Source organism: Stigmatopora argus, chromosome 19 (assembly GCF_051989625.1).
Source record: "Stigmatopora argus isolate UIUO_Sarg chromosome 19, RoL_Sarg_1.0, whole genome shotgun sequence".
Classification (NCBI taxonomy): Eukaryota; Metazoa; Chordata; class Actinopteri; order Syngnathiformes; family Syngnathidae; genus Stigmatopora; species Stigmatopora argus.
In genome coordinates, this window is record NC_135405.1 from 7,497,170 (window position 1) to 7,522,130 (window position 24,961).

The 24,961-nt window shown below is 38.6% G+C and overlaps 2 protein-coding genes across 3 annotated transcripts in view; one reads left to right on the top strand and one right to left on the bottom strand.

Moving 5' to 3' along the window:
- Nucleotides 1–4,773, top strand: part of rgs6 (regulator of G protein signaling 6) — a 47,177-nt gene extending 42,404 nt beyond the window's left edge. Inside the window, exons 13-18 of the mRNA XM_077586784.1 lie at nt 282–392; nt 1,870–1,995; nt 2,266–2,452; nt 3,173–3,262; nt 3,380–3,433; nt 4,031–4,773. Of these exons, the coding sequence (XP_077442910.1) occupies nt 282–392; nt 1,870–1,995; nt 2,266–2,452; nt 3,173–3,262; nt 3,380–3,433; nt 4,031–4,081 (619 nt within the window). The 3' untranslated portion in view covers nt 4,082–4,773. The remainder of the gene's footprint in view (nt 1–281; nt 393–1,869; nt 1,996–2,265; nt 2,453–3,172; nt 3,263–3,379; nt 3,434–4,030) is intronic.
- A 2,821-nt stretch (nt 4,774–7,594) lies between these two features.
- lama2 (laminin, alpha 2) overlaps nt 7,595–24,961 on the bottom strand; it is a 118,037-nt gene continuing 100,670 nt past the window's right edge. The window contains exons 60-79 of one of the 2 annotated variants that reach the window (XM_077586783.1): nt 23,765–23,916; nt 23,331–23,507; nt 22,381–22,558; nt 20,804–20,884; nt 17,924–18,036; nt 17,645–17,738; nt 17,456–17,551; nt 17,242–17,322; nt 17,045–17,122; nt 15,078–15,156; nt 14,741–14,872; nt 14,027–14,157; nt 13,728–13,947; nt 13,392–13,591; nt 9,727–12,872; nt 9,458–9,543; nt 8,062–8,177; nt 7,900–7,995; nt 7,718–7,834; nt 7,595–7,668 (exon numbers count right to left, since the gene is read on the bottom strand). In XM_077586783.1, coding sequence (XP_077442909.1) covers nt 13,437–13,591; nt 13,728–13,947; nt 14,027–14,157; nt 14,741–14,872; nt 15,078–15,156; nt 17,045–17,122; nt 17,242–17,322; nt 17,456–17,551; nt 17,645–17,738; nt 17,924–18,036; nt 20,804–20,884; nt 22,381–22,558; nt 23,331–23,507; nt 23,765–23,916 — 1,767 coding nt within the window. In that variant the 3' untranslated portion in view covers nt 7,595–7,668; nt 7,718–7,834; nt 7,900–7,995; ... (2 more) ...; nt 9,727–12,872; nt 13,392–13,436. Of the gene's footprint in view, nt 7,669–7,717; nt 7,835–7,899; nt 7,996–8,061; nt 8,178–9,457; nt 9,544–9,726; nt 12,873–13,006; nt 13,592–13,727; nt 13,948–14,026; nt 14,158–14,740; nt 14,873–15,077; nt 15,157–17,044; nt 17,123–17,241; nt 17,323–17,455; nt 17,552–17,644; nt 17,739–17,923; nt 18,037–20,803; nt 20,885–22,380; nt 22,559–23,330; nt 23,508–23,764; nt 23,917–24,961 lie in introns of those variants that run through there. The other variant, XM_077586781.1, reaches the window with a different exon arrangement.

A 24,961-nucleotide genomic window follows, 5' to 3' on the forward strand; every position in this document is an offset into this window, starting at 1 on the left:
ACATGGATCGCTGGAATAAGTTAATTGGTGCTTCACAGAGCACAAGTTTGGCGCTTTAACCCGTGAAACGACTTGCCATACAATATCAGTCATGAGGATTAACGGAGAGTTTTATTGATTTGGAACCCTTTTAAGATGATTTCTTTTTCCCCCTTCAGTAACTAACAACTCTATTACCATTAAAAAAGTAGTAAAGGAATTGTTAGGATAGATAACATGGTTATATATAAAAGATTACAAATGATACAAACACTCCTGAATAACAAGTATGTGTCTGTCAGTTTGATAAGCTACACCGAGCAGTACTTGGAGTACGACGCCTTGGTAACACCGCAGGAACCTGCTAACCCGTGGACGAGTGATGACCAATCTTATTGGGACCTGGAAGCCAGGTATACTCTAAAAGCAAACATTCATGGTATTAGTGTAACTGTTGAAGAAATACATTCATGATATTCGAATACAACTACATATTGTACATTATTTGAAAGGTTAGTTCAAAAGGGGTGTTTTATTTTTTTTACCTAGTTCTACAATGTCTTGTGTGTCTTATGTCTGCCTTGCTACAGCAACCAAAACATTTCCAGAATATGGGATGAAATAAAGTTCTAACCTAACCTAACCTTTTGAGTTAAAAACAAAACCATCAATGACAATACTATACATACACTTCTTCTATACATAGACTAAATTACATAACAAACATCTACACGTGTATCAATTTGTGTTAATATTAATCTCGGGTAGCTGATTTATAAAAACTGAAAACCGTTTGAAACGTGACCGCAAACCTGTTTTTTTTTTGCTGTTATTTTTAGAAGACCCTTGTAGCACACGTGCGCTCATGCAATACAAATACATCTTCATTTTCTGTCACCGAGCGGACTAAAAAAAGAAGGCATTCTTTAAATAAATAATCGAGTGGCTTTTCCTGGTGAAAAAGTGTCAGTGAGACACAATAAAAGGAGCTCAGTGCAGCAGATGTAACAGCTCCATAAAGCTCTATTTACAGGTAATTACTTTGAGTAATGGGCTCTTTTCTGAAGCACTAAAGAACATTCACCAGTCACTTTGATGAATCAATCTTAATCAAATCAGAGAGCATTGCTTATGTGACACAGATAATAAAAGACAATATCAAAGTATTGATGTCTAATAAATGAGTTTTTGGGGTCCAATTGAAATGACCAAATGAAAAATACGCACTATAAGGCACACCTCTAATGGATGATTGTGGTAGTAGTAGGAGATTGTGTTATACGTCCACTAATTGGAACTGCGCTAAAGTGAATTTTATACAATGATTAACCAATATTGATCCATAAATTGCATTGGATTATAAAGCCCACTTTTGAAGAAAAAAACTGTTTTACTTGCGTCTTATAGTGCAGAAAATACAGTAATGGACTCAAATACAGCTTGAGCAGATTGCATGGCAATATTAAAAGTTGTAACTTAAAATATTGTATTCAAAATGCTTTAGTTGGAAAAAAGGACGGAATGAAGCCATTCCAAAAATATTGAATATTTTCGCAGTATATACTGTTAGGAGTCAAGGAATGTGAAGAAAACATATGCAAACAAAACTATGTACTGAACTGTGGAGATGTGTTAGTCTTTAAACCAGTTTAGTTTTCCAATTTTTTTCTACTAATACCAAGGTAAAAAAAATAAGCCTCCAAATTTGTCTGTTTGTTTGTTGTTGTTATTTATGCACTTGGTGGTGAACCTTTAAATATCATTATACTTGTATGATGACAATAAAAGCATTCAATTCAATTTATAACCTCACAGACACATCAGCTTGTTAGGTATCATATACTGTGTGATTCTATATCTAAATTTCACTCAACAATTCCTTCCACAAAGCAAGGAGCCCAGTCAGCAGAGAGTAAAGAAGTGGGGGTTCTCCTTGGAGGCAGCATTGAAGGACCCAGCTGGACGCGATCTCTTTCTCAAGTTCCTGGAGTCGGAGTTTAGCTCTGAGAATTTGCGGTAAACATGCAACATGCATATTCTTGCTTGCCTGAATTTTTGATACTTGTAGACTAAAAATAGTATGCATGACATCCATGTATCATCTTAGAATATTTACCACGTCAGAACAAATCTGAGTAAAATTGTGAATAATCACAGCCATTAATGGTGACCTTTAAATCAATAGTGACTGGCATGAAATAATTATTTTAAAAAAAGAAGTACATTTCTTGTTCATCCTGCTATTTAATCAGTAAGTGAACTATCCTTATTTGTATTATTGTGCAGGTTCTGGTTGGCCGTGCAGGACCTGAAGAGAATTCCGCAGCAGGAAGTCGCTCAGAGAGCGCAGGAAATCTGGGCCGAGTTCCTGGCTGAAGGGGCTCCAAGTTCCATCAATTTGGACTCCCATAGTTATGAACGTACAAGCCACAACCTCAAAGATCCCGGGCGCTACAGCTATGAAGACGCACAGGTGCGGGAACCAAAACCATATAATCATATTCAGTAGTGGGTAGGGTTTTCATTTAGAGATGAAATTATTGTTGAAATCCGCCTGAATACCGTATTTTCACGACAATAAGGCGCACTTAAAAGTTTTAAATTTTCTCCAAAATAGACAGGGCGCCTTATAATCCAGTGTGCTTTACATATGGAAAAAAAATTAAAATGTGTCATTCGTTGAGGGTGCGCCTTATAATGCGGTGGTGCGCCTTATAGTCGTGAAAATATGGTAATTTAGTATTTCTAACAGTCCACAAAAAGTTCCATATACTCTCGCTTCACCAAGAAAACAAGTCTCCACACTACTATAATAACTAGAATTTAAATTCGAAACCATTATTTAATATTAGGATATGACTGTCAAATAAGATGACATTATAGTATTTACATTGTGTGAATATACATACAGTACATATCTGTACAATGGCGCCACCAGGGGGTGGCCAGAGGTGCCCATGGCCAGTAGTAAAATGAGTTATGCATTTCAATCCCAATCCCAAATGCAAAGGCAGACAAATTGCTGCCGTTCACCTTGAAAGGTGTGAGAAAAAATGAATATGACACTCGTTATCACTGCAGGGAAATGATTAGTGTCAGAAAAAAATAATGTACAGTAGCATATAGAAAGCAAAATTAATTGCCATCAACTACCCTCAGCGTCAGTGTTCCCACTTAACTTGTCCATTTTTAGGATCACATCTACAAGCTGATGAAAAGCGACAGCTACACTCGCTTCCTGCGTTCCAATGTTTACCAGGACCTGCTTACCTCAAGAAAGAAGGTATGTCTTCTGATAGATACCCCAGACAACAAGATGACCTGATGCAAATTGCCTATCGTGCTGTGATATTTGACCCTTAACTGTAGTTTTCATCCTCACATTGACCAATTTCCACAGCTGGAGACTGAGCAGGGTCGACGGACCTCGCTGGAGAAGTTCACTCGCAGTGTGGTGAGTTTTAGTTTGATGCAACGTTGATAACAACAGAATGAGAAAAACATGTTTTTAGTGATGTTGTCGCAAATTATATACCACATTTTCACGACTATAAGGCGCACCGCATTATAAGGCGCAACCTTTTTTCCCATGTATTAACCATACTTGATTAGAAGGCACCCTGTCTATTTTGGAGAAAATTTAAGACTTAAGTGCGCCTTATAGTCATGAAAATACGGTATATATTTTTGAATCTTAAAATCTGGTGGTAAAGCAAATGAAACATGTTGCAAATCTTCCATTGTTTCGCATTAGCTTTTTCGTGTGTACTTACAACTTTCATAACCACTAGGCCATATTAATCTCTAATTGCTTTGATAGATACACACACAAACAGTTGCCTCCACAGTTTCTTTTATTTCTCAAAGGAGAAAGCCGCTATTTTCTCATCTAGTGTGGCTAAACGATGAGCTTTCCTATAAACAACTTGAGCCCTTGTACAATATGGCATTATTGGACTTGCTTGTGGCATGAATATGAAAGTAGATATTCACAGTTCTGTGTACACATTTTTAAATATTGTTATTGTTAAACTAAATACTGTCTTCCCAGGGTAAGTCACTGACTGGCAAGCGCCTGACGGGCCTCATGCAGTCGTCCTAAAGAGGTCTGGTTTAAAGGGTGGATGTGCGCTACTCAATAGAGTTGCAGTAAGAAGTACGCGTGTGCGGTGATATGCTGGACTGGACCGCCATTGCGCTTTGTCACTCTCTCCAGATGAGTTAAAGAAACAAAACAAAAAACAAAAACAAAAAAAACAAGGCCAACAGCATGCAATAAATCACCTGAGGTGACTCTGGGAGCACAGAGAGTGACGTGCAAAAGACTAAAATCATAATAACAGTAAGAGGTAAGAGGGTCCTTTGTCTTGTTTGGCATCGAGCTTACGAAGCTGCCTTTTTACTTTTAACTGATGTAAAGAGAATAAATGTTGGCTCACCATTTCACGAGAATAATGCTTGGGTTAGACCTTCTACGGACATGACCGAGCGTCCGTCACCACGGTAATGATGGGTAACTGTGATTGTAAGGGGAAATTTTTGTGGTGACTTCCCACTCAAAGTGGATTCATTGGAACATTGCATAAGCGGTGACGGTAAACTGAGGAAAAAATACAATGTAAGCTCTTCTATGGTGATTGCTTTGCAAAACCAAGCTGCAATGCTAAAATTCACTTGTGCTTTGATATTTTCCAATGTACGAAAATCTTCCAAACATTCCACACCATGCAGACGCAGCTTCAAATATAGTGGATGACTCCCCCAATATGATAATAAAAGAGGAATGCACAAGAAGATGACTTGGCCTTTTATTGTGGACACTATACATGGTCATTTTTGCAAGAAAAAAGCCTCACTATACATAGTCATCATAAATATTCATGGACAAAATATAATAAACATCAGTGTGTGTTTCAGATACTATTTTAGACCAACAATCGGATTAAAAGAACTGGATCAAAAGCCCTAAATATTCAGGTTTTTTTTATAGATCCAAAGCAATGTTTATTTGAGCTTTTTTCTTAGTAAGGGAAAACGTCTTTTAATCATTTGTTTCTCTTCAAAAGGAAACTAAATATTTTTAAATTATGTTCAATAAAGTGAACAGAAAATATTTTATACATGTATTATTAGATTTTCCAAAATGCTTTGTGAACTAAAAACACAAAAAGAAAAAAATGGATTAAAAATTGCAATTATTTATTTAAAAAGGGAAAAATCAGGAAATATAATACACTACATCTATAATCTTCATTTGAATTTGATCCTAAAACAGAAAGTCGGCACTCATGATTTACTTACTCGGGCCGCACAAAATGATGCGGCGGGCCATATTTGGCCCCTCGGCCACCACTTTGACACCTGTGTTGAATACAATCCAATGAAGCCTTCTTTGCGTGTCATATTTTAAACTTTTAATGGAGTCAGATGGCTTGGAATAATGGTGAGTTGATGTAAAATACTAAATCAAATGTTACTCAATATTTGGTGAAATTGGTTTACTAATACGTACTGTTTTATAGCATCAAGACCACAAAACTCACGACTATTTACGTCATCTTCAAAACACAGACTGAGTTGGGAGGACAAACCACCTCTTGGAGCGCGGTAAGCAAGCCACCATCTTTTCCACTTTCAATGTGGTTACGCCCATTGTTGACGCATCTGAGTTAATTAAGCGCATGCGCAGTAACTGTTCCTTTTGCAAGCCTTTTCCACGCTGACCGTCGACGACCACACCAACGAGGTAAGGAGTAGAGCAATTCACTTTCTTAAATGCGTTTTTATCACGCTATCGGGAGATTTTTCAGCAATCAATTGAGCCCAAAACGCCAACTAAGCTCTTAGTTTAATGCCAGGTTTAACACACCGTCTAAAATTTAATTTTGGGCTTCTTTTCCCGACCGGCTATGTGCTGTATGTAACTAGTTAGCATTAGCGTTAGCGTCACGATTTGACTTAAAGTATGTTGTCCGTTTTCTCTCCATTATTGAGTCGTGTAGCAATACTTTAAATTTAATCAAACAACGCCGAGACATCAACCGACTGTTGGGTAAATAAATGCTCACTCTAGAATGACATCCATATGTATGTAATGATAGTTTTCATTGCGAGTGCTAAACACCCATTTCCGATTTGTAATTGTTCTGTTTTTACAAAAAAAAAAGCACTTATACAAAACTGTTAAGCCAACTTTCTCAAAACTGTTAATGTCAGTCTGTATATTTAATTGCCTTGTCTGGAAAAGGGAAAATAGCACTTTGCACTCGCTAACTTATTTTCTTTCTTTATCTTGTTCGTTTATTAAATTTCTTGTAAGATTTCTCTATCCTGTAATTGTTTGGCAACCCCCAAATACCTTGGTTAAATCAAGTTTTCTCTGTTAAGCATCAAGATAAAACTACCCCATAAAAAAAAAACTAAGCCTATCTGTTGAATCTACAGTCGCGATATATTCTAACCTTTGCTATTTTTTTTTGCATGCAACAGGCTCAAGAGATCTTCCTCACAGGTTGCCCCTTCTTCTGAAAATCCAAATTAAATAAAAGCCTAAATCATCATAGTAATGTTTCACCGGCCATTTATTTCCACAGCTCTGTGACTAGATCTTTAAGGTAAGAAGGGTCTCATTTCATGTTGGAGCAGTAATTCTAAGTATTTATTCCCCCAGTTGTTTTTCTAATTTTATTTTCAATTAAGTGTTTATCCTCCCAGTTTTTTCTTCCTTAGTTTAGTCACCCTGGTTTTTATTTTCCCTATTGTACTCCCCCTGCTTTAGTTTTTTTTCAAGTGTGTCTAAATGGTTATTCTCAGTCTATTCCCCCCAGGTGTACTCCCGTTTTTTTTCCTTAGTTTAGTCACCCTGGTTTTTATTTTCCCTATTGTACTCCCCCTGGTTTAGTTTTTTTCCAAGTGTTTCTAAATGGTTATTCCTCCCAGTTTTTTCCTAAGTGTACTCACCCTGGTTTAGTTTTTTTCCAAGTGTTTCTAAATGGTTATTCCTCCCAGTTTTTTCCTAAGTGTACTCACCCTGGTGCATAATTTTCTAAGTGTTTATCCCCAGTTTTTCTAAGTGTATTTTTCCTAAGTGTACTCCCTTGGTTTGTCTTCATCCCCAGTTTTTTTTTTTCCTAAGTGTTTATTCCCCCTTATTTCCTAAGTATACTCCCCCCAGATTTTCTAAGTGTATTTTTCCTAAGTGTACTCCCCTGGTTTGTGTCTTTATCCCCAGTTTTTCTAATTTTATTTCCTAAGTGTACTCCCCTGGTTTGTGTCTTTATCCCCAGTTTTTCTAATTTTATTTCCTAAGTGTACTCCCCTGGTTTATGTCTTCATCCCCAGTTTTTCTTTCCAATGTTTTTTTTTTCTAAGTGTTTATTCCCCCTTATTTCCCAAGTATATTTCCCCCAGTTTTTCTAATTTAATTTTCTAAGTGTTTTATTGTTAATATATAACCATGTTGTCTTCATCTGTAGGTGGAGAAAAGATTGGCCACACCAATCAATACTTCAATGTAATGCCAACTCCTAAGTATGCTAAAGTTGAAATGTCAATAAAAGGTTTTAACTGTGATTGTTACTTGCATTTTTTGTTAGATAAAGACAAAACACATGTATACATTTAAAAACTTTTATTTTGAAAAACTTCAGAGAATGGATGAAGAAACTCCCCTTGCCACCAGGTGGAAATCTGGAAAAAAAGGGGGTCAATACAAAGTAAACCATTCACAAGATCTCACCTTTTATTTTGAAAAACTCCACTGATAGGTTTTCGCGTGACCACCAGCACCGCGAAAAATGGTGCTGCCGCAGCCTATCTGTACATAGGCAGGAAACCTGGTCCCCCTTGTGGAATTCTGGGAAAACAAAAAAAAGGGGTCAATACACAAAGTTAGGTAAAAAACCATTCACAAGGGCTCACCTTTTATTTTGAAAAACTTCACTGATAGGTTTTCGCGTAACCACCAGCACCGCGAAAAGGGGGGTGCCTGAGCCTATCTGTACACATGCAGGAATTCTGGGAAAACAAAAAAAAAGGGGTCAATACACAAAGTTAGGTAAAAACCCATTCACAAGGGCTCACCTTTTATTTTGAAAAACTTCACTGATAGGTTTTCGCGTAACCACCAGCACCGCGAAAAGGGGGGTGCCTGAGCCTATCTGTACATATGCAGGAAACCTGGTCCCCCTTGTGGAATTCTGGAAAACAGAAAAAAGGGGTCAATACACAAAGTTAAGTAAAAAAAACATTCACAAGGTGCTACCTTTTATTTTGGAGGAGGGTTCTGGGGAAAAAAAATATAGACTAGGGCCTAATCAAGTCAAAATTTCACCAAATAAACTGTTTTCTTTTTGTCTTTAAGGGCCCCTATCCAGTATGTTTTCCTCCACAAACAAATAATCAGGATCATGTTGTGGGAAATATGGAAAACACTGGACAGGGACACAAGTTACAAATTACATAAAAATAATAAATCCTGCTTTTGTTTTTCTCTTATGTTTAAAGAAGTCAAAAATGACACCCACACTATTGTTTTATAAATATCTCACTTAGGTTTTGTCAAAACCACATTTAAAACTAAAAATGAAAAGGCTCAAGCCCTGAGGTCTTTAAGAAAGTTAACGGGGTAAAAGTATATAATTTATTTAAGTGCACAGTTGACTACATGGCAGATTTTTTGGTAAGTTGAGAAAGATGTGAAAAGCACATTGAAACTTACAAGCGGCAGCTAATCCTTCACTTGCTACTATAGTATTTTTAAATTAAATATAATAGTGATGACCTTAATTTACGGTTTTTCATTTATTACAGCCATGTCTGGTCTACATTACCCGCGATAATCGAGGGATTACTGTTTATTCCTTACATATCCACTAATGACATTAGAGTGGGTGACTTACCCACAAGATTTTGCTATTAAAAAACACCCGCACTATTGTTGAATAAATATCTCACTTAGGTTTTGTCAAAACCACATTTAAAACTAAAAATGAAAAGGCTCAAGCCCTGAGGTCTTTGAGAAAGTTAACGGGGTAAAAGTATATAATTTATTTAAGTGCACAGTTCGACTACATGGCAGATTTTTTGGTAAGTTCAGAAAGATGTGAAAAGCACATTAAAACTTACAAGCGGAAGCTACTCCTTCACTTGCTACTATAGTATTTTTTTTAAATTAAATATAATAGTGATGACCTTAATTTACGGTTTTTCATTTATCACAGCCATGTCTGGTCTACATTACCCGCGATAATGGAGGGATTACTGTTTATTCCTTACATATCCACTAATGACATTAGTGTGGGTGACTTACACACAAGATTTTGCTATTAAAAAAACACCAAGCTACTTAGTTTATCAATCAAAATTTTAATGGATCATGATAAAAAACGAGCCAATTGCGCAAAGCCTTAAATACTGAACGCTGATGTTTAAATATTACACGGATAGAGAAAACCGGAACTATTTAAAAATGACTCACTTTGTTATGGCGTCGACAATCTGCTCCTTTTTGGTCGTTTTGGCCACATTCTTGATGTTTCCCAGCAGTCTGTGCTCGTTGAGGGACTGAAACACACAATGGAATGATTTCTATTTAAACAAAGAGCGATCGGTAACGCAATGTAGCCAATTTGTTTGCAAACATTTTGCTGTCTGCACACACGTGGGGCTACATCACGTCAACGAATCATGCTACTATCACTCTTAAGACGAGAACTGGGGCTTCGAAATCCCCAAATGACAACGTACCGAATGTGCTGCATCGTCCTGTGAGAAGTTTGTCAGGCTTTCTTCGGCAAATCGTCACTTTTGAGCTGCTCTGCAACGCACGCCCGTGCTGCCTCCTGGCTCATCAACCATTTTGGGTTTGACGTCGGCTATTTAAACTCTGACCTCGGCCACGCCTATTCAAAATAGACACACACAAAATATAAATTGTTTTCATAATAACGTGCATTAGTCAGTGTGTGGGAGGCTGTAAATGCTTTTTGGTTGGACTTTAATACTTTAAAAAACAAATACATTGTTTTCATAATAACATGCATTAGTCAGTGGGTGGGGCGGGGGCGGGGCTGTAAATACGTGTTGATTGGGCTTTCATACTTAAAAAAAATACTACATTATTTTCATCATAACGTGCATTAGTCAGTGGGGAGCTGTAAATACTTTTTGGTTGGGCTTTAATCCTTTAAAATACAGTATTGCACATTATGAACATTGCGATGACATGACCTTTAGTGTTTGTTTTATACCTCCAGACATTTAAATGATACTGCACTGGACAGTATACACCACAGAGCTGCAAATTTGAAGGGCAAGTGCACACGTAATTGTACTGATGAAAACTTAAACTACTGCAGTATTGCCTAACCTCTTATTTGATACTTTGCAAGGAGAATGTGTTGTTTTAAAGCTATGGAGAGTCATGTTTATTCTGCAAGCTGGGTAAATTTATTGCCTTTCCACTACCCCCACCTACTGGAATTTAGTCGAAATGCACTCAAAGATTGAACATGTACCATATTCAGAATTGAGAGATTGTCACGAAACATTTAATACAAATCAACACCCTTATAATAAGATATACTTTCGTATTTAGGGGTAATTGATTATTTTTTCCCCTCGCATCTTACTGTCTTGTTGTTTTTGTTGTAAAGTTATCAAATGTGGTTATTTGCTTAAAAGCTTTGGGCTCACTTATGGGGAGAGATTTATATATATTAAAAAAATGTATATCCTCACAAATGCATGTTTCACAAAAGATCCAAAAATACATCCCTGATTTTTGTCTTAAAAATAACTGCAAGTGGGCGTTGATCCGCAATCACACCTGGAATATTTATACACGATAATTCATTCTAGGTGCAAGTACAACATTAAAAACATGTGGATTTCGGGAATATAATTGTATATTTTTGCATGTATTTTTAGATCCTAAAACTTCATGTCAAAATATTGGATATATTCGCCGATCTTTTAAACACAGGTGCATTTGTGAGAATATTTTTGATAAAAATCTCTCCCCATACTCCCTATTCCTGTTATTACACATATGGTCTATGCTGAAACAAATACACTGTATATTCAACTTCACATATGTTTCTGAGTAAAAATCAACCCAATAGAACATCTAAATTGTAATTATCTCAAATGGCTGACAACCACAATAACAATAATAATACTCTTTAGTGAATAATAATCGGACATAGGCTTTGTCATCATTATTGACTCGACAAAAGCGTAAGTGTCATCATACCCAGCTGTGTATGACGAAATTGGTAGTGCTTCTCCATAAGGTGCGCTTTCCCGGCAAAAGGCCCAAATAAGTGATAATTTCAGACTCGTTGGCATTCTGCCGTGATGGATATATCTCATCACCCCCCGAGCGGACCACTTACCTCTCACTGTCTCCTCACTTACCTTCAGTCAGCCAGTTGGAGGCAGATCACCACCCAACGTCTTTCATGTTACCTCATCCCAAAGTTGTTACACAGAAGGGATTGTGTGTCGTGCTACCGCAAGTTTAGAGTCCTGATGGATGTGGGAAAAAACTGTCCTTAAGCCTATTTGTCCGTAATTTGTGAGACCTGTAGCGTCTGCCAGAGGGCAGCAGCTGGAACAGGTTGTGACCAGGGTGGTATGGGTCCCCGACAATGTTCCTGGCTCCGCTGAGGTAACGAGGGCTGGCCATGTAATCCAGTGAGGGCAGAGAGCAGCCAACGATCTTCTGGGCAGTGTTAATCACTCTCTGCATGGCCTTTTTGTCTGCTGCCGTGCTTCCAGCGTACCACACTGTGATGCAGTATGCCAGGATGCTTTCCACAGTGGCTCAATAGAAGGTTACCAGAAGCTTAGTGTCCAAGTTGTTCCTCCTGAGTACCCTGAGAAAATGGAGTCGTTTCTGGGCCTTCTTCACTACTGCCGTGGTGTTTGTAGACCAGGAGAGCTTATCAGTGACGTGGACCCTCAGGAATTTAAAGGACTTGACCCTGTCTACACATACTCCATTTATGAGGAGTGGGGCCAGATCTATGCTGTGTTTGCGAAAATCCAGGATTATTTCTTTAGTTTTCGTGGTGTTCAGTGTGAGATTGTTCACCGAGCACCACGAAGACAGTCTCTAGGCCCGTGTGCGGTCGATTGGCCGCAGTCTTTTGGTCGCCCGGACCCAAACAACGGGCGACCAAAAGACCCGCGACCAAAAGACCGACGACAAAACAAGGTAAAACAACACGGTCTACGCATCAATAAAAGCCAACAATGGCCATGAGCAGTTTCACTGAGCTGACATGAGTGTATAAGAGTTTGTATGTACGTGAGTTGTCCCCTTAGGAAGGTACGTCCGTCAGGGTCTTAACAAGTTCTCCAACAAAAAACAATAAAAGTCCGGGAAATTTGGAGCTTTTCTTTAGCCTAATAATTAATAGGGCGTTAAGTATGACTAAATAATAATTCGCAGTTTGTATTTAGGGAATTTGAGCAACGATTTAAATGGTAATTATCAATAACCTTCCGGGCGACCAATCGACCGTGTACCCTGTAGGCTGACTCATCCCCTCCTGAGATGAGTCCGACCACAGTGGTGTCATCGGCAAATTTGACGGTGGGTTGGTGTACAGTCGTATGTGTACAGGGAGTACAGAAGAGGACTCAGTACACAGCCTTGAGGGGAGCCAGTGCTCAGTGTAATGGAGGAAGAGAGGTGTGGGGACCAAGTCTAACAGTTTGTGGTCGGTTGGTTAAGAAGTTCTTTATCCAGCAGCAGATGGAAGAGGATAGTCCAAGGTGAGAGAGTTTGTCAGCCAGAATGTCCGGTATTATTGTGTTGAAGGCTGAGCTATAGTCAATGAAAATGATCCTCACGTAATCCCCATGGTGCTCCAGGTGGCTCAGTGCTGTGAATATTAATGTAAAGCAAAGGATTGGATGTTAAATGACGGAAGAAAATAAGTGACATAGGAAAAAGTGTGAGAATAACATATAAAATAAAGAAAGTAATAAGACATGACAATAAAGGAGGAAAATCATATTGGCTAGATTTGAGTTTATTTTTTACAATGCCATATACTATATTACTATTTTCAGTATGTAAGTTAATCACAGTTTGCTACAAATGATCTTGATGAAGTTTTAGTATGTGATTTTTGCTGATTAACTATTAATGACATTCACCATTCTAATTCATAGTATATTGTTAAATTATTACATTTGAACCAATTAGTTGCCTTAGTTAAACTTTGGCGTTTGAAAATGTGCAAACAGGTTTAAAAATAAAAAAAGCTACATATTTTAAAGAGTAGCTTTAATTTTGAGGTGAAATGGTGCAATCACACAAAACAGTACATTATATTACATTTTGGTAAGAAGCCATTCCGTATGTATTGAGTGCACAAAAGCGGTATGTAAGCCAGTACCCAAAAACCAGAGTAGAAAGTGGGAGAAGCTTTGTGGGTTGTGTTTTACGCAGAGGGACATGAGAGTGGTTGAACTCCTTTGACTTCCAGAGCCTTGTTGAATTGCACCTCCATTGTTTTGGAGGATTTGGTGATCTTCAGGTTCCTCATGCAACCTCTGAAGGATGTTCGGCTGGACAGAGCTGCCTGACGAACACCGTCTAGACAACACGTGGATGGAGTCTCAATACGGGATATTTTCAACATCTATTCCACTTATTGATAAATGAAGTCTTCATAACAACAAGGATGCTATAACTGACTGCACTATTAAGTCTGAATGCATGAGTTTCATACCTGGGTAACCTCCTACGTAGATGGGATCATTTGTGTCACAGGTGTTGGAGCGTACGTTGGGACTCTGGGCGTTGCTCTGCTTGCCGTCCACCAGCAGCTCCACCTTGTGGCGAGCCTTGTTGGCGACAACTGCGTGCCACTGGCCGTCACAGAAGCCATCGGCGTCGGGCACGTGCATCGCAGTGATGCGTCCGGCGCCGTTGTCGACGTGGAAGAGCAGCTACAAGAGGGACGGGAATGGGTTTGGTAGCTTCACATCACCGTACTTAACTCCTTTAATAGCGATTCATTCATCTTACTTGACCCTGAACAATCTCGAGACCAAGCCCATCGTTGCCCTGGTTACTGATGGCCAAAAGGACGCCATTTATTCTGCTGGTTCGGAACTCAAATGCAATGGAGACGTCGAGTCCTACTCTGTAGGTTGAAACTAAAAACGAACAGAATGGTGGGTAAGGTTGAGAAACAAAATGAAGAAACTAGTAAGGAACTTTGCACAGCTATTACTAAAATTTTCATGTCCAATGTAATATAAAAAATGCACTATACAGAGCTAATTTCATCATGGAAAATCAACCAAGCATGCATGTTTTTGGAATGTGGAAGTAAACCAGAGTACATGGAGAAAACCCACGCACGCCCGGGGACAACATGCAAACTCCAAACAGGTGGGTCCTGGATTTGAACCCAGGACCACAGCTTTGAGGCCGTGGGTTTGATCCCATGTTGGCCCTGACTGTGTGGAGTTTGAATGTTCTCCCCGGGCTTGCGTTGGTTTTCTTTGGGTACTCAGGTTTCCTCCCACATCCCAAAACATGCAGCGTAGGCTGGTTAAACACTCTAAATTGCCCCTAGATATGAGTGTGAGCATGAATGGCTGTCCGTCTCCTTGAGCCCTGCGATTGGCCAAGGTGCCCCACTCTCTCGTGCACGTATTTAGCTGTGATAGGCTCCAGCACCCCCCCAATCCCCCTGTGGATAAGGAAATTTAATGTTGCTGAATGTCATCTTACCTGCTTTCAAGAAGCCCGTTCCGTCAAAATAAGTTCCTGCCTCAGTGGCAGCAAAGCATTTTCCGACCATGTGACTGGACATTGGCGTCGCCATGTCAAGGTTAAAGTCTTCAGTAAGTGCCTCGGCACGACCTTGGAGAAGATTGCGATAAAATCATGAATGAAAGGCGATCTAATAAATGTTTTGAACCCTTTCTGATCATGCCGACAGAATTATAATAACACATCAGAAAGGATTCAAGCTTTATGTCATCAAAATTTTTGCATGGATAAGTTAAAATGCAGTATGAACAAATTAGATTAGATTAGAAGATATTCAGTAAAAAAACATTGTTACCTGTGCCGGAAGCTTTTGTGCTAACAGGACCTCCCACCATCTTCAAGCGGCGGATGCAACCGTTGATGCTCTGAAGAATCTAAGAGCAGACCGGAGGGATGTCAGTAGGTTCTGAGAAAAGGGACGGCTTAGCGATAGATAGACAGGTAAAGGGCTCATTATGCATGGTCATCCTTTTCTTTTTATGAAACAAGCTTTACTATACGTGTTTTTTTAAGGGAAAAAAACCTTACGATATACATGGTAATTCTTTTGAACAAATAAAAGCCTTACTATAGATACATGGCTTTTGAAGGGAAAAAGCCCAAGTATAAATGGTCATTTTTTTTCCAGAAAAAAAAAGGCCACTGATTGAGTCCAACAGTCCAAATGCAGGGCAAACTCCCCAATGGAACAACCAGGATTTGAACCCTGACACACCAGAGTGAAGACAACAGACTAGCACCTAGGCCACGGGTCTCCAATAGAAATTGTATACATTATAGATCCCACTGCTTCTCACATGTTAAGCGAGCACTTGAGGTACTTGTGCTTCGCAACACAAGAATTTACAGCACCTGTTATTGCCAGGCTAGGATTTGAACCCAGGATGCCAGAGCTCTGATGCTGATGCACTAACTGCTGAGCTAATATCCCATGGTGACATATGAGCTTACAGCACCAGGTATTTCCTTGTGGGGGACACCAAAAAATGAAGTTGTACTTATACAGTTTTCTGTATAAGTAGATCTTCATTTCTTGTTGGACCAACTGGGATTTGAACCCAAGTTGCCAGAAATGTGAAGCTGATGCACTAACTATTGAGCTAATTCTCCATGATGACATAAGACCTTACAGCACCAGGTATTCCCTTGCAAGGGACACCAACAAACAAAGTTGTACTTAGACAGAAAACTGTGTAAGTAGAACTTCATTTCTTAATGGACCGACCAGGATTTGAACCCAGCATACCAGAGGTGAAAGGCCAACGCACTACCTACTGAGCCAATTCCTCTTGGTATCCAAGTACTAGTCAGGCCCGACCCTGCATAGCTTCCGAGAGCAAACGTGGTCAGGCGTTTTCAGGGTAGTATATGCCATAAGCCAAACTAGGATGTGAGATCTGATATTTTGAGTAGCACCTATAATTTTGGCAAAACCAAACTTTTACCTGTTTAGTGCACATTTTAGTTCGGCCCACAAATAGTATATGGTCTACATTTTTTTTCATGAAGGAAAACCTTACTATTCTTTCTTTCTTTCATTCATTTCCTGAATCATTTTATCCTGATGCTTGCGGGGGCTGTTGGAGCCTATCCCAGCTGACTTCAGGTCAGAAGTAGGGGACACCCTGAATCCAGCCGATCGCAGGGCACGAGGAGACAAACATTAATGCTCCCACTCATACCTAGGGACAATTCAAAGTGTCCAAACAAGCTACCATGCATGTTTTTGGAATGTCGGAAGAAACCAGAGTATCCAGACAAAACCCACACAGGCCCAGGGAGAACATGCAAATGCCACACAGGTGGACCGACCTGGATTTGAACCCAGGACCCCAGAGCTGTCAGGCTGACGTGCTAACCACTCAAGCACCAGACCCTTACTATACTTAAATTAATAACAAATAAATGCCTTACTATACATGGTGTTTTTTGTTTTTACATGAAAATTAGCCTAAATATACATGCTCTTTTTTCATTAAAAAGCCATGCTATATATGGTCATTTATTTAAAATAAATCAAAGCATTACTAGAAGTAGTTTTAAAAACAATGAAAATAGATAACTAATTATTAAAAAAATATATCAGTGGATTGCAGTCAGGTGCTTCTTGTTTTCTGCACAAATCTCATTGGTCAAATTGCCTGTGCAGGATCGGTTTGAACAAAAACCTGCACCCACAGCGGCCCCCCGAAGACCGGTTTGGACAGATGTTATACATTTCTCATAAATAATTGTTCATTCAACATTTATACATTGCATTACCGGTCCAATCCGTTTGGTGATGTAGTTTTGTGGTAGACCACCAACATACAGCTTTCCCACCACATCTAACAGGTCAGCCTTAAAAACAAACAAATGACCACAAATGAACTTGACATGTTTATGCATGTTTTTGTAACAAAATGGACCGCTTTGCACTTTGCAGAAGACAGTCGTTTTTTTAAAAACAATTTTCAAACCTTTTTGGGGCTGATCATCTGTTTACTGTACCGTCCATCCACCACCAGGAGGGCCCTCTGTTTAATACGAGCCACACGAATCTAAAAATAAACAAATAAAATCAATTAAAAAGACAGCCAGCCTGCCTGAAGGAAAAAGTGAACACCCCTGCAACGACAACATCAATCATAAAACAAATAAATAAAAAATACCTATCAAATGTGTCTGTCCTACCTTATGCCAGTTGCCATCATTAATGGAGAAGGGGACGCATCCAGATGTGTTGCCGTGACCGAGGTCATAACCCAAGCACACCTGTCCGTCCTTGATCTGCACCACAAGAGATGAAAATATTACAAGAGCTCATAGTTAATGGTGTTATTTGTTCAAACAAGGTGGCATAAAAGCAGTGTTCCACGATACCTGAATGACGACAAAGTCCGCATGGTTGATTCTGGCCATGTAAAGAACCAGTCCAGACTCCTCTTGTGTCCTCAACTCAAATTCCAATATCAACCTTAAACAGGCACACACACACACACACACTGAGTTTTAGCAATTTCCATAACTACTTTTGAGTAAGTCTACTGAGATTAATATTTGTTTTGGTCTACTATGACTCTAAATGTACTACAAATTGTGTTGCAATCTGGTCTGAAAGATCTACTCGAATGGTTTATCCTCCACATTCTGAAAACGTACCTTTCTCTCACTTTAGCATCATCAAATGCAAAGGTCATGTGGCTGTTCCTGCTCAGTCCAAACTGGTAGGCCTTCTCCACGGCTACAGGGGCTACAGCTGATGGGCATAAATCCTGGCGATTGGAACAAAAAAAAAGTCAGAAAAACAGGCAACAATAGCAATGACAATCACTTTGCCAATCAATCAAATGGATACAGTTTTATCAGATATTGTGAATAAAAATTCAACACTCCCTTATCAGTAATATTTCCATTATGAGCAAAAAGCTTGCATTTCACTGTATGGTCAAAAGATGTCAGTATTGCAATACAACAAGTAAAGTTTGCCAGTGTTTGTCAAATTCATGTTTCATGCTTTCTTGTCTGCTTTTTCTTTGAAGCATGTCTTGAGTTTACTTTCATTTATCTTTTGAGTCATTACCTGGTGACACCTTCCAAGTGTCATCAATCTCAGAGGCTTTAGATTCTTAATCAATCATTTGGACTACTCTGTGCCTTTTTGTATTCTGTCTTCATGTGTTACAAATCAAACTGCAGTTGCTAAATCCATAATGATGCAAAAAAAAGTCTGAGTTTTTGCGGTTAATTATTAGGGCTGTCAAATTATTCATCATGTTAGTAAAAATATCTGTGCTTTAGCTGCATTACCTCTTATCATGTAAACATTTTTCTGTGCAAAATGATATTTAAAAAGATATTTTTTTGATGAAAATCAATCCCAAATTCACATTTCATAATAATGAATGGAATGAAAAAGTCAAATAGACTCAAGAATTTGAACTTTCTAGTGAATTAATATGAAAATACTTGCCCTCAACCCTAAATAAACCCACACAACAGCGAGTGCCTCCCCCAAACCCCTCTTCATCTCTAAAGTTTCCCTGCACTTTCTTCTCCTACCAGCAGGGCACTCTCCCTTCTTATTTGTCAACCTACTAAATCAGTCTCAACCATGTACCTATCCACAGGTGTTGTTGAAGTACTTCATGAGCAAGAGCTTGAATAAATATGCTACAGGCTACATCTTCTCTTCCTTTCTTCATTTTCAAGTTAATGTTATCCTCACCCTGAACTCAACATCGCAACTAAACTAAATGTACTCAAAAGCAAACTGTATATTCTCGCAGGCCAAAAAGCACAAAGGCGGCCAACAAAAGGGTTCTCCAGTTCCCCTAACTATCATCAACACTCTCAAAACCAATTCTCTCCTCCTCTCTGACTACCTGCATACATGTGAGACCAAAGTTAGACGCGCCATTTGAGTGTGTGCGTCTATGTGTGTATCTTAATCTCCTCTGCTCTCCTGTTCTCTTTCAAGTGAAGACATTCCCCGCACGGCGACCTTGCTTTGTTACTGCCGACACTCACCTCTTATCATGCTCTGTCTTCATATCCGCTCCTGCTCAACCTCTGCCTTTCTTCTCTTTCTCCGCCTCACCCAGCTCCCAACCAACAAAAGAGCCTCTCTCATTCTCTCCCCTCATTTTTTCCCGTCGCTCCCTCTCCTGTGGCTTTCCATTAAGCCAACAAAAAAAAAAAAGCGCAAGCCTCTGTGTTCCGACGAAGTCCTTTCCTCCTCATCTTCAATGGCCCAGGCCCGCATCTTCTTCTTCCCCTCCTTCTTATCCTCTTTTATCCTCTTCGTCTTCCCTCCCTTTCTCTCATCTCTTCAGTGGCTTTCCATCAGGCTAACAATGGAGAGATGGTTTTCCATTCAGAGCAGCTAGTCTTTTCATAGAGGTCACGCCGATAGAATTTGAAGTCATTAAGTCATGATTTTGTATAAGTGCATGTGTGTGTGTGTGTAAGTGTGTCACCATGCAGGTTTCCTCCAGAGAAGAGACTTATTATAAGGTCAAAATGAGCCACTCTCACAGCCGCCTGGAGTTATTATCTTTAGCCCAAATGTTTCATTACTCCAGAGATGAGCACTCCAAGACTTTGCCATGTTGCTCATACTGTAAGTGAGCACTCATTACATGCCTTAATGCTGTTTTAACCTCTTTGCAAACTTGGAGCTGCAACAGTGGAAAGCATGCGAGATGATTTCATGACCCTTTAATTGCCTTTACAGTATTAATATCTATTAATCTATATCATTTATATACCTAGACATAGTTTTCATGGTGAGATTAATCTGATTCATATGGTCACTGAGGCACACACATTATTCATTTTGTGTATATGATAAAAGTACCATGTAATGTCAATCTAAATAAAATATTTTGTACACCTGCATTGTTGAAGTCCCCCAAAATATGTGGAGCCTTTTCATTTACACTCTGAATTAAGTCACTGGTTATGGTTATCTTAAATTAAGCTTTTTCCTAAATATTTGTCCCTCTAATCTAACTGAAAAAGGCAATAAATAAATAAAATCGTAAAAACATTCTCAACCAACATTAGGCTCCTTGAGAATGTGCATCATAACTGAGTAATGCTTATTAACTTTACACTATAAAGGACAGACGTAATTTTATTTGCTTAAGGTTTGTGTCAATTTTAGATTTTACAGATGTAATTTTATTTGCTTAAGGTTTGTGTCAATTTGAGATTTTACAGACATAATTTTATTTGCTTAATGTTTGTGTCTATGCTTAGATTTTAATGATCTAAAAAAACAGCCCCCACACACAAAGAAAATGTGCAAAAATCCTGTGTGGGTCTGTTCCAATCTATAAAGACACTTGAAATTTACCATTCTCCTTATCTAAACAGTTGAACAGGACAAAAAAAGAACTAAATTAAAACAAGAAAACGTATACTGGTGTGCACAAAAGAATGAATTGTACGGCACTCCCATATCTTATGCAACTAAAATGGATGGCAATTTCTATTGGAAAACATTTTGAGTAGGGTCAACTGTGCAAGTGTGTATACCGTGTCAGCAGTGGGTGAGACTTCAGCGAAAGTAGGTGCAACAGAAGTTGTGCCAGCAGCTGCGACAATTGCTGTAGGCTCCTGTCATTCATCAGGGGGCGGGAAGAATGGGATTAATTGTACAGCCATGAAGCACAAGTAGCCACTCTAATCAACAGCAGCATTTGCCATGCAATAATAAAATGCAATTAAGCGTCATCCCCATTGAGGCAATCATTTCTGCAAAAAGAAACAATAAATCAATTTTGTCTTTTGTGTTCATTTTTTTGCCCCAAACGTAGTGCACTGTTGCATGATGGTACATGGCCAATACTAGAAACGGGGACGAATAGGTATTAAACAGCAACAACAAAACAACAGGCAAAAGCAGAAAGCAGCCAAACGCTGGAAGGTCACTTTTGACTAAAGTCTCAACCTATAAATGCGTGTGAAATCCTGTGAAATTAGTGCTTAAAGCACCAGTCCTGGCACACATCCAGAATTCATAGACCCCATGCTTATATATATATATATATATATATATATATATATATATATATATATATATATATATATATATATGTATATGTGTATATGTGTATATGTGTATATATGTATATATGTATATGTGTATATGTGTATATATGTATATATGTATGTATATATATATATATGTGTGTGTGTATATGTGTATATATGTATATATGTATGTGTGTATATATATATATATATATATATATATATATATATATATATATATATATATATAAATAAAAGTGGAATATCTGTGGCCTTGAATCTCTTAGAATGTATAATGCTAAACCCTTACTGTTATTAGATTACAATTCTAAATTTGTAATTATTTTCTTTTCTTTTTTTGAATAGTAATGATGAAAAAAAATATTGAAAATTTATATCTAATTTAAAAAAAATAAAACTGATGTTTGTTCCAGTCCTCTTGAGACAAATCATTGATATACGTATTTCTGTGATCTAGCTCAAGGTTCCAACCAGTAATGTATCGGCATGCCAAGGTAGTGGGTCCAAGACAAACTACTGACTGTCTATCTGCCTCTTAACATTGCAGGCAGGCACTGCTGTGACTCCTGCAAGCCCATAAAACATAGCTGGCATGCACAGTTAGCTTGCACATCAGTGTGACTTCACAGCCCACCGCCGGCTGCTAGAGAGGCGTTTAGTGGCTCAAGGCTAACGGGACAATAAAGAACAGTTAATGGGCTGTGCAAGTGTGGGGTGATGGAGAGCTAAGCTAACACAGCAAGGCCGTGGCTGCATTACATCCCTTGAAAATCAGCCAGTGACTGAGAGGGCATGTGTTCGCCTTAGTTATGACACTATCTCTGGCCATCCACTGAGGAGATCCATAGTTTATTATGGGCATTGTTTTACAACTAAAATGACATTTTCGAGTGTATAGTGTTAGTAAAAATCTTGCACACTATGACGAGAAGATAACCGATCATAAATACGATATGGGAGCTATGATGGATGCATAGGCAATATTGTTCCTTAGTAAAATATTAACGATGAGAGATGGGAATTTCTATGCAAAATGTGTCTTTAGTTTCAATACTCACAGCAGGAACCTCAGGAGATGATGTATTAAGAGCAAGAGTGGATGCTTTAGTTGCATGTAATTCCTTTTCAGTCACTATTGTTGGATGAGGAAGAGGAAGAGGAAGGAGCGGTGTAAGGCTGGGACACTGGCCAATTTCAGCATTTTCAAAGGACACTGACTGGGAGAAGTCGGACAGTCTGCAAGAGAGACAACCAGTATGTTATTTTTCAAAAGAAGAACAAGTCAAAATGACACCAACCTTTTAAAATAACGTAGACCTTGAAGGGAAAAGATGTAGGTTAATAACAAAATAAAACATTAAAATGTCCTTAAGCAATTAAAGCAAACAACACCTTTTAACTAACACCTTAATATTCACATTACTCATTTACTTTCGCTCATGTGCCTTCAATGATTTGGATTAAACACTATCTTATTAGATGATTTCATTGGAAGCCTCCACTTCCTCAGACCACAATCCTTCAAAATGTCAAGTACACCTACAGCTCTGTTACACATTCAAAATCGATAACTTTCGCACAATAGCGCAAAGCAAATCTAGGGGTGTTCAATTGTAATGTACATGAAATACACTGTGTGGAGGACAAGCGTGGGAGAAGACAGCATCACATGAGGAGGTGGGTTAACAGGGGTGAAGTGAGGTGAGAGATGGACAGTCAGGTACAATAAAATTCATGAATATGGTTATGCAGTGAGACAGATCTATTACTGCCTACTGGGCAAAAAGAGACAATGCCTGCATTGTCCTCATCATAATGAAGGCTGTCCTGCTGAAATTTCACGCTCAAGGGTTAAGGTGAACATCTCAGGACTAACAAAGTGAAGTGATGAGATCAAATGGGAAGCGATGTGATAATAAAAATGCAATTATTTGAATTAGAAAAACATTTTTCCTTTGGCCAAGTGATTACGTTATAAAGTGTTGCCATTGCTTTTAGGTGTACTTACACCGAGTTGACCATGAGGTTCCATATACATCCTTGGAATGGGACATTGGCCCTATTGGATGTTTGCTCCACTTCAGCAGGAATACCACCGAGGAACACGCGCTGCAAGATGATTGGCTGATCATTGGGAAGTGGCGACTCCCTTTTTGCTTCCTCGTCTACTTGAACTGCAAAAGATCTATTGGAGACATAAATGAACATCAAAATGAGATATGACAGCGGAAATGAAGACAGTGATATATTGGTATTATGTAAAGTCATTGATTGTGTAATGAATAAATCAGCTGACTTCCGTACAGGTACTGTGGATTCAGTTAGTGACAGTGTGAATATTTGTCACGCCACTTCACTGCTCAGCTAACATTTGCATTTTACATCACAGTTGAGGAAAAACAGGGTAACAGATGGAGACATACTACATGCTCGCTGACTAACCTGCCAGGTAATCTTTCGATGCGCAGCGAGTGTTCTCTTCCATCACTCAGGATGCCTTGCTCGGGCCGTCTAATGACACGGCGCAGACTGTGACTGCCCGTATACACCAACACCTCCAGAGTGCCTTTGTTCAGCATCACTGAGAAGAAGGGCTAAGGGAGAGAGTGGGGAATGAACTTCATTAGGCCACAATATAATACGCATTCAATGCACTGGAGACCAGCAGATAGTAATGAAGATGAAATGTATCCATTTCCACAACAGCACAACACTAAACAGCCAATTTGTTGAAGATTGCTTATAGCCATTTCCCATGAATAATAATTTTATAGGACAACCTTTGAGTTTGTTCAGGTTCACTTCCATTTGTTAATTACTTTATGGAGGGTTATTACAATTGCATGCATCTGAAATCTAAAAAACAATACCGTATTTTCTGGACTCTAAGTCGCGCTTTTTTTCAGTGTGGCTGGGCCTGCGACGAATACTCAAGTGCAATTTATGTTTTTTTTCTATCTAACCACTGACAGTCTGTTATGTTTTTTTTTTATTGAAAATGTATATTAACGGAAGCCTATTTATTGAATTGAATTGAATGTTTTTATTGCCATTATACAAGTATAATGATATTTAGCCAGTTGTTCTCCTAAAAAAAAGTGGCTTATACTCCCATATTATATATATATATATATATATATATATATTTTCTCTTCATGGTATATTCTTTGGCTGGTGCGACTTATACTCAGGAGTGACTTAAAGTACGAAAAATACCGCAACTTATATTTGCCTAACTTTCAGGTTACTAACATGTTTTTGTAATGCTCATCTATTTGCAACCACACATTTAACACACCCTGAACCAAATCTGTTTATCTTAGTAATGTCAAATCATATGACATGATTACAATAATGCATCTGCTTAGATATGTTTTTTTCGACAAAACGATAACTTTTTTGTGCATCATCTTTGCATGTGGCTTGCTACAGCAGCTCTCCATGCGAAATAAATTATGCGACACAGTTTAAGACTTCAACATACTGAAGTTTCGTTGATTTAAAATGTCATATGATAGTATCAAGGTATGTCAGAAAGAGACCGTAGACAGATTTTTCAGGAAAACGCAGGATATAACTGAAAAGATGAACTTGCTGATATGCGAAATACACCTGACCAAATAAAAGTGGACCAAATGG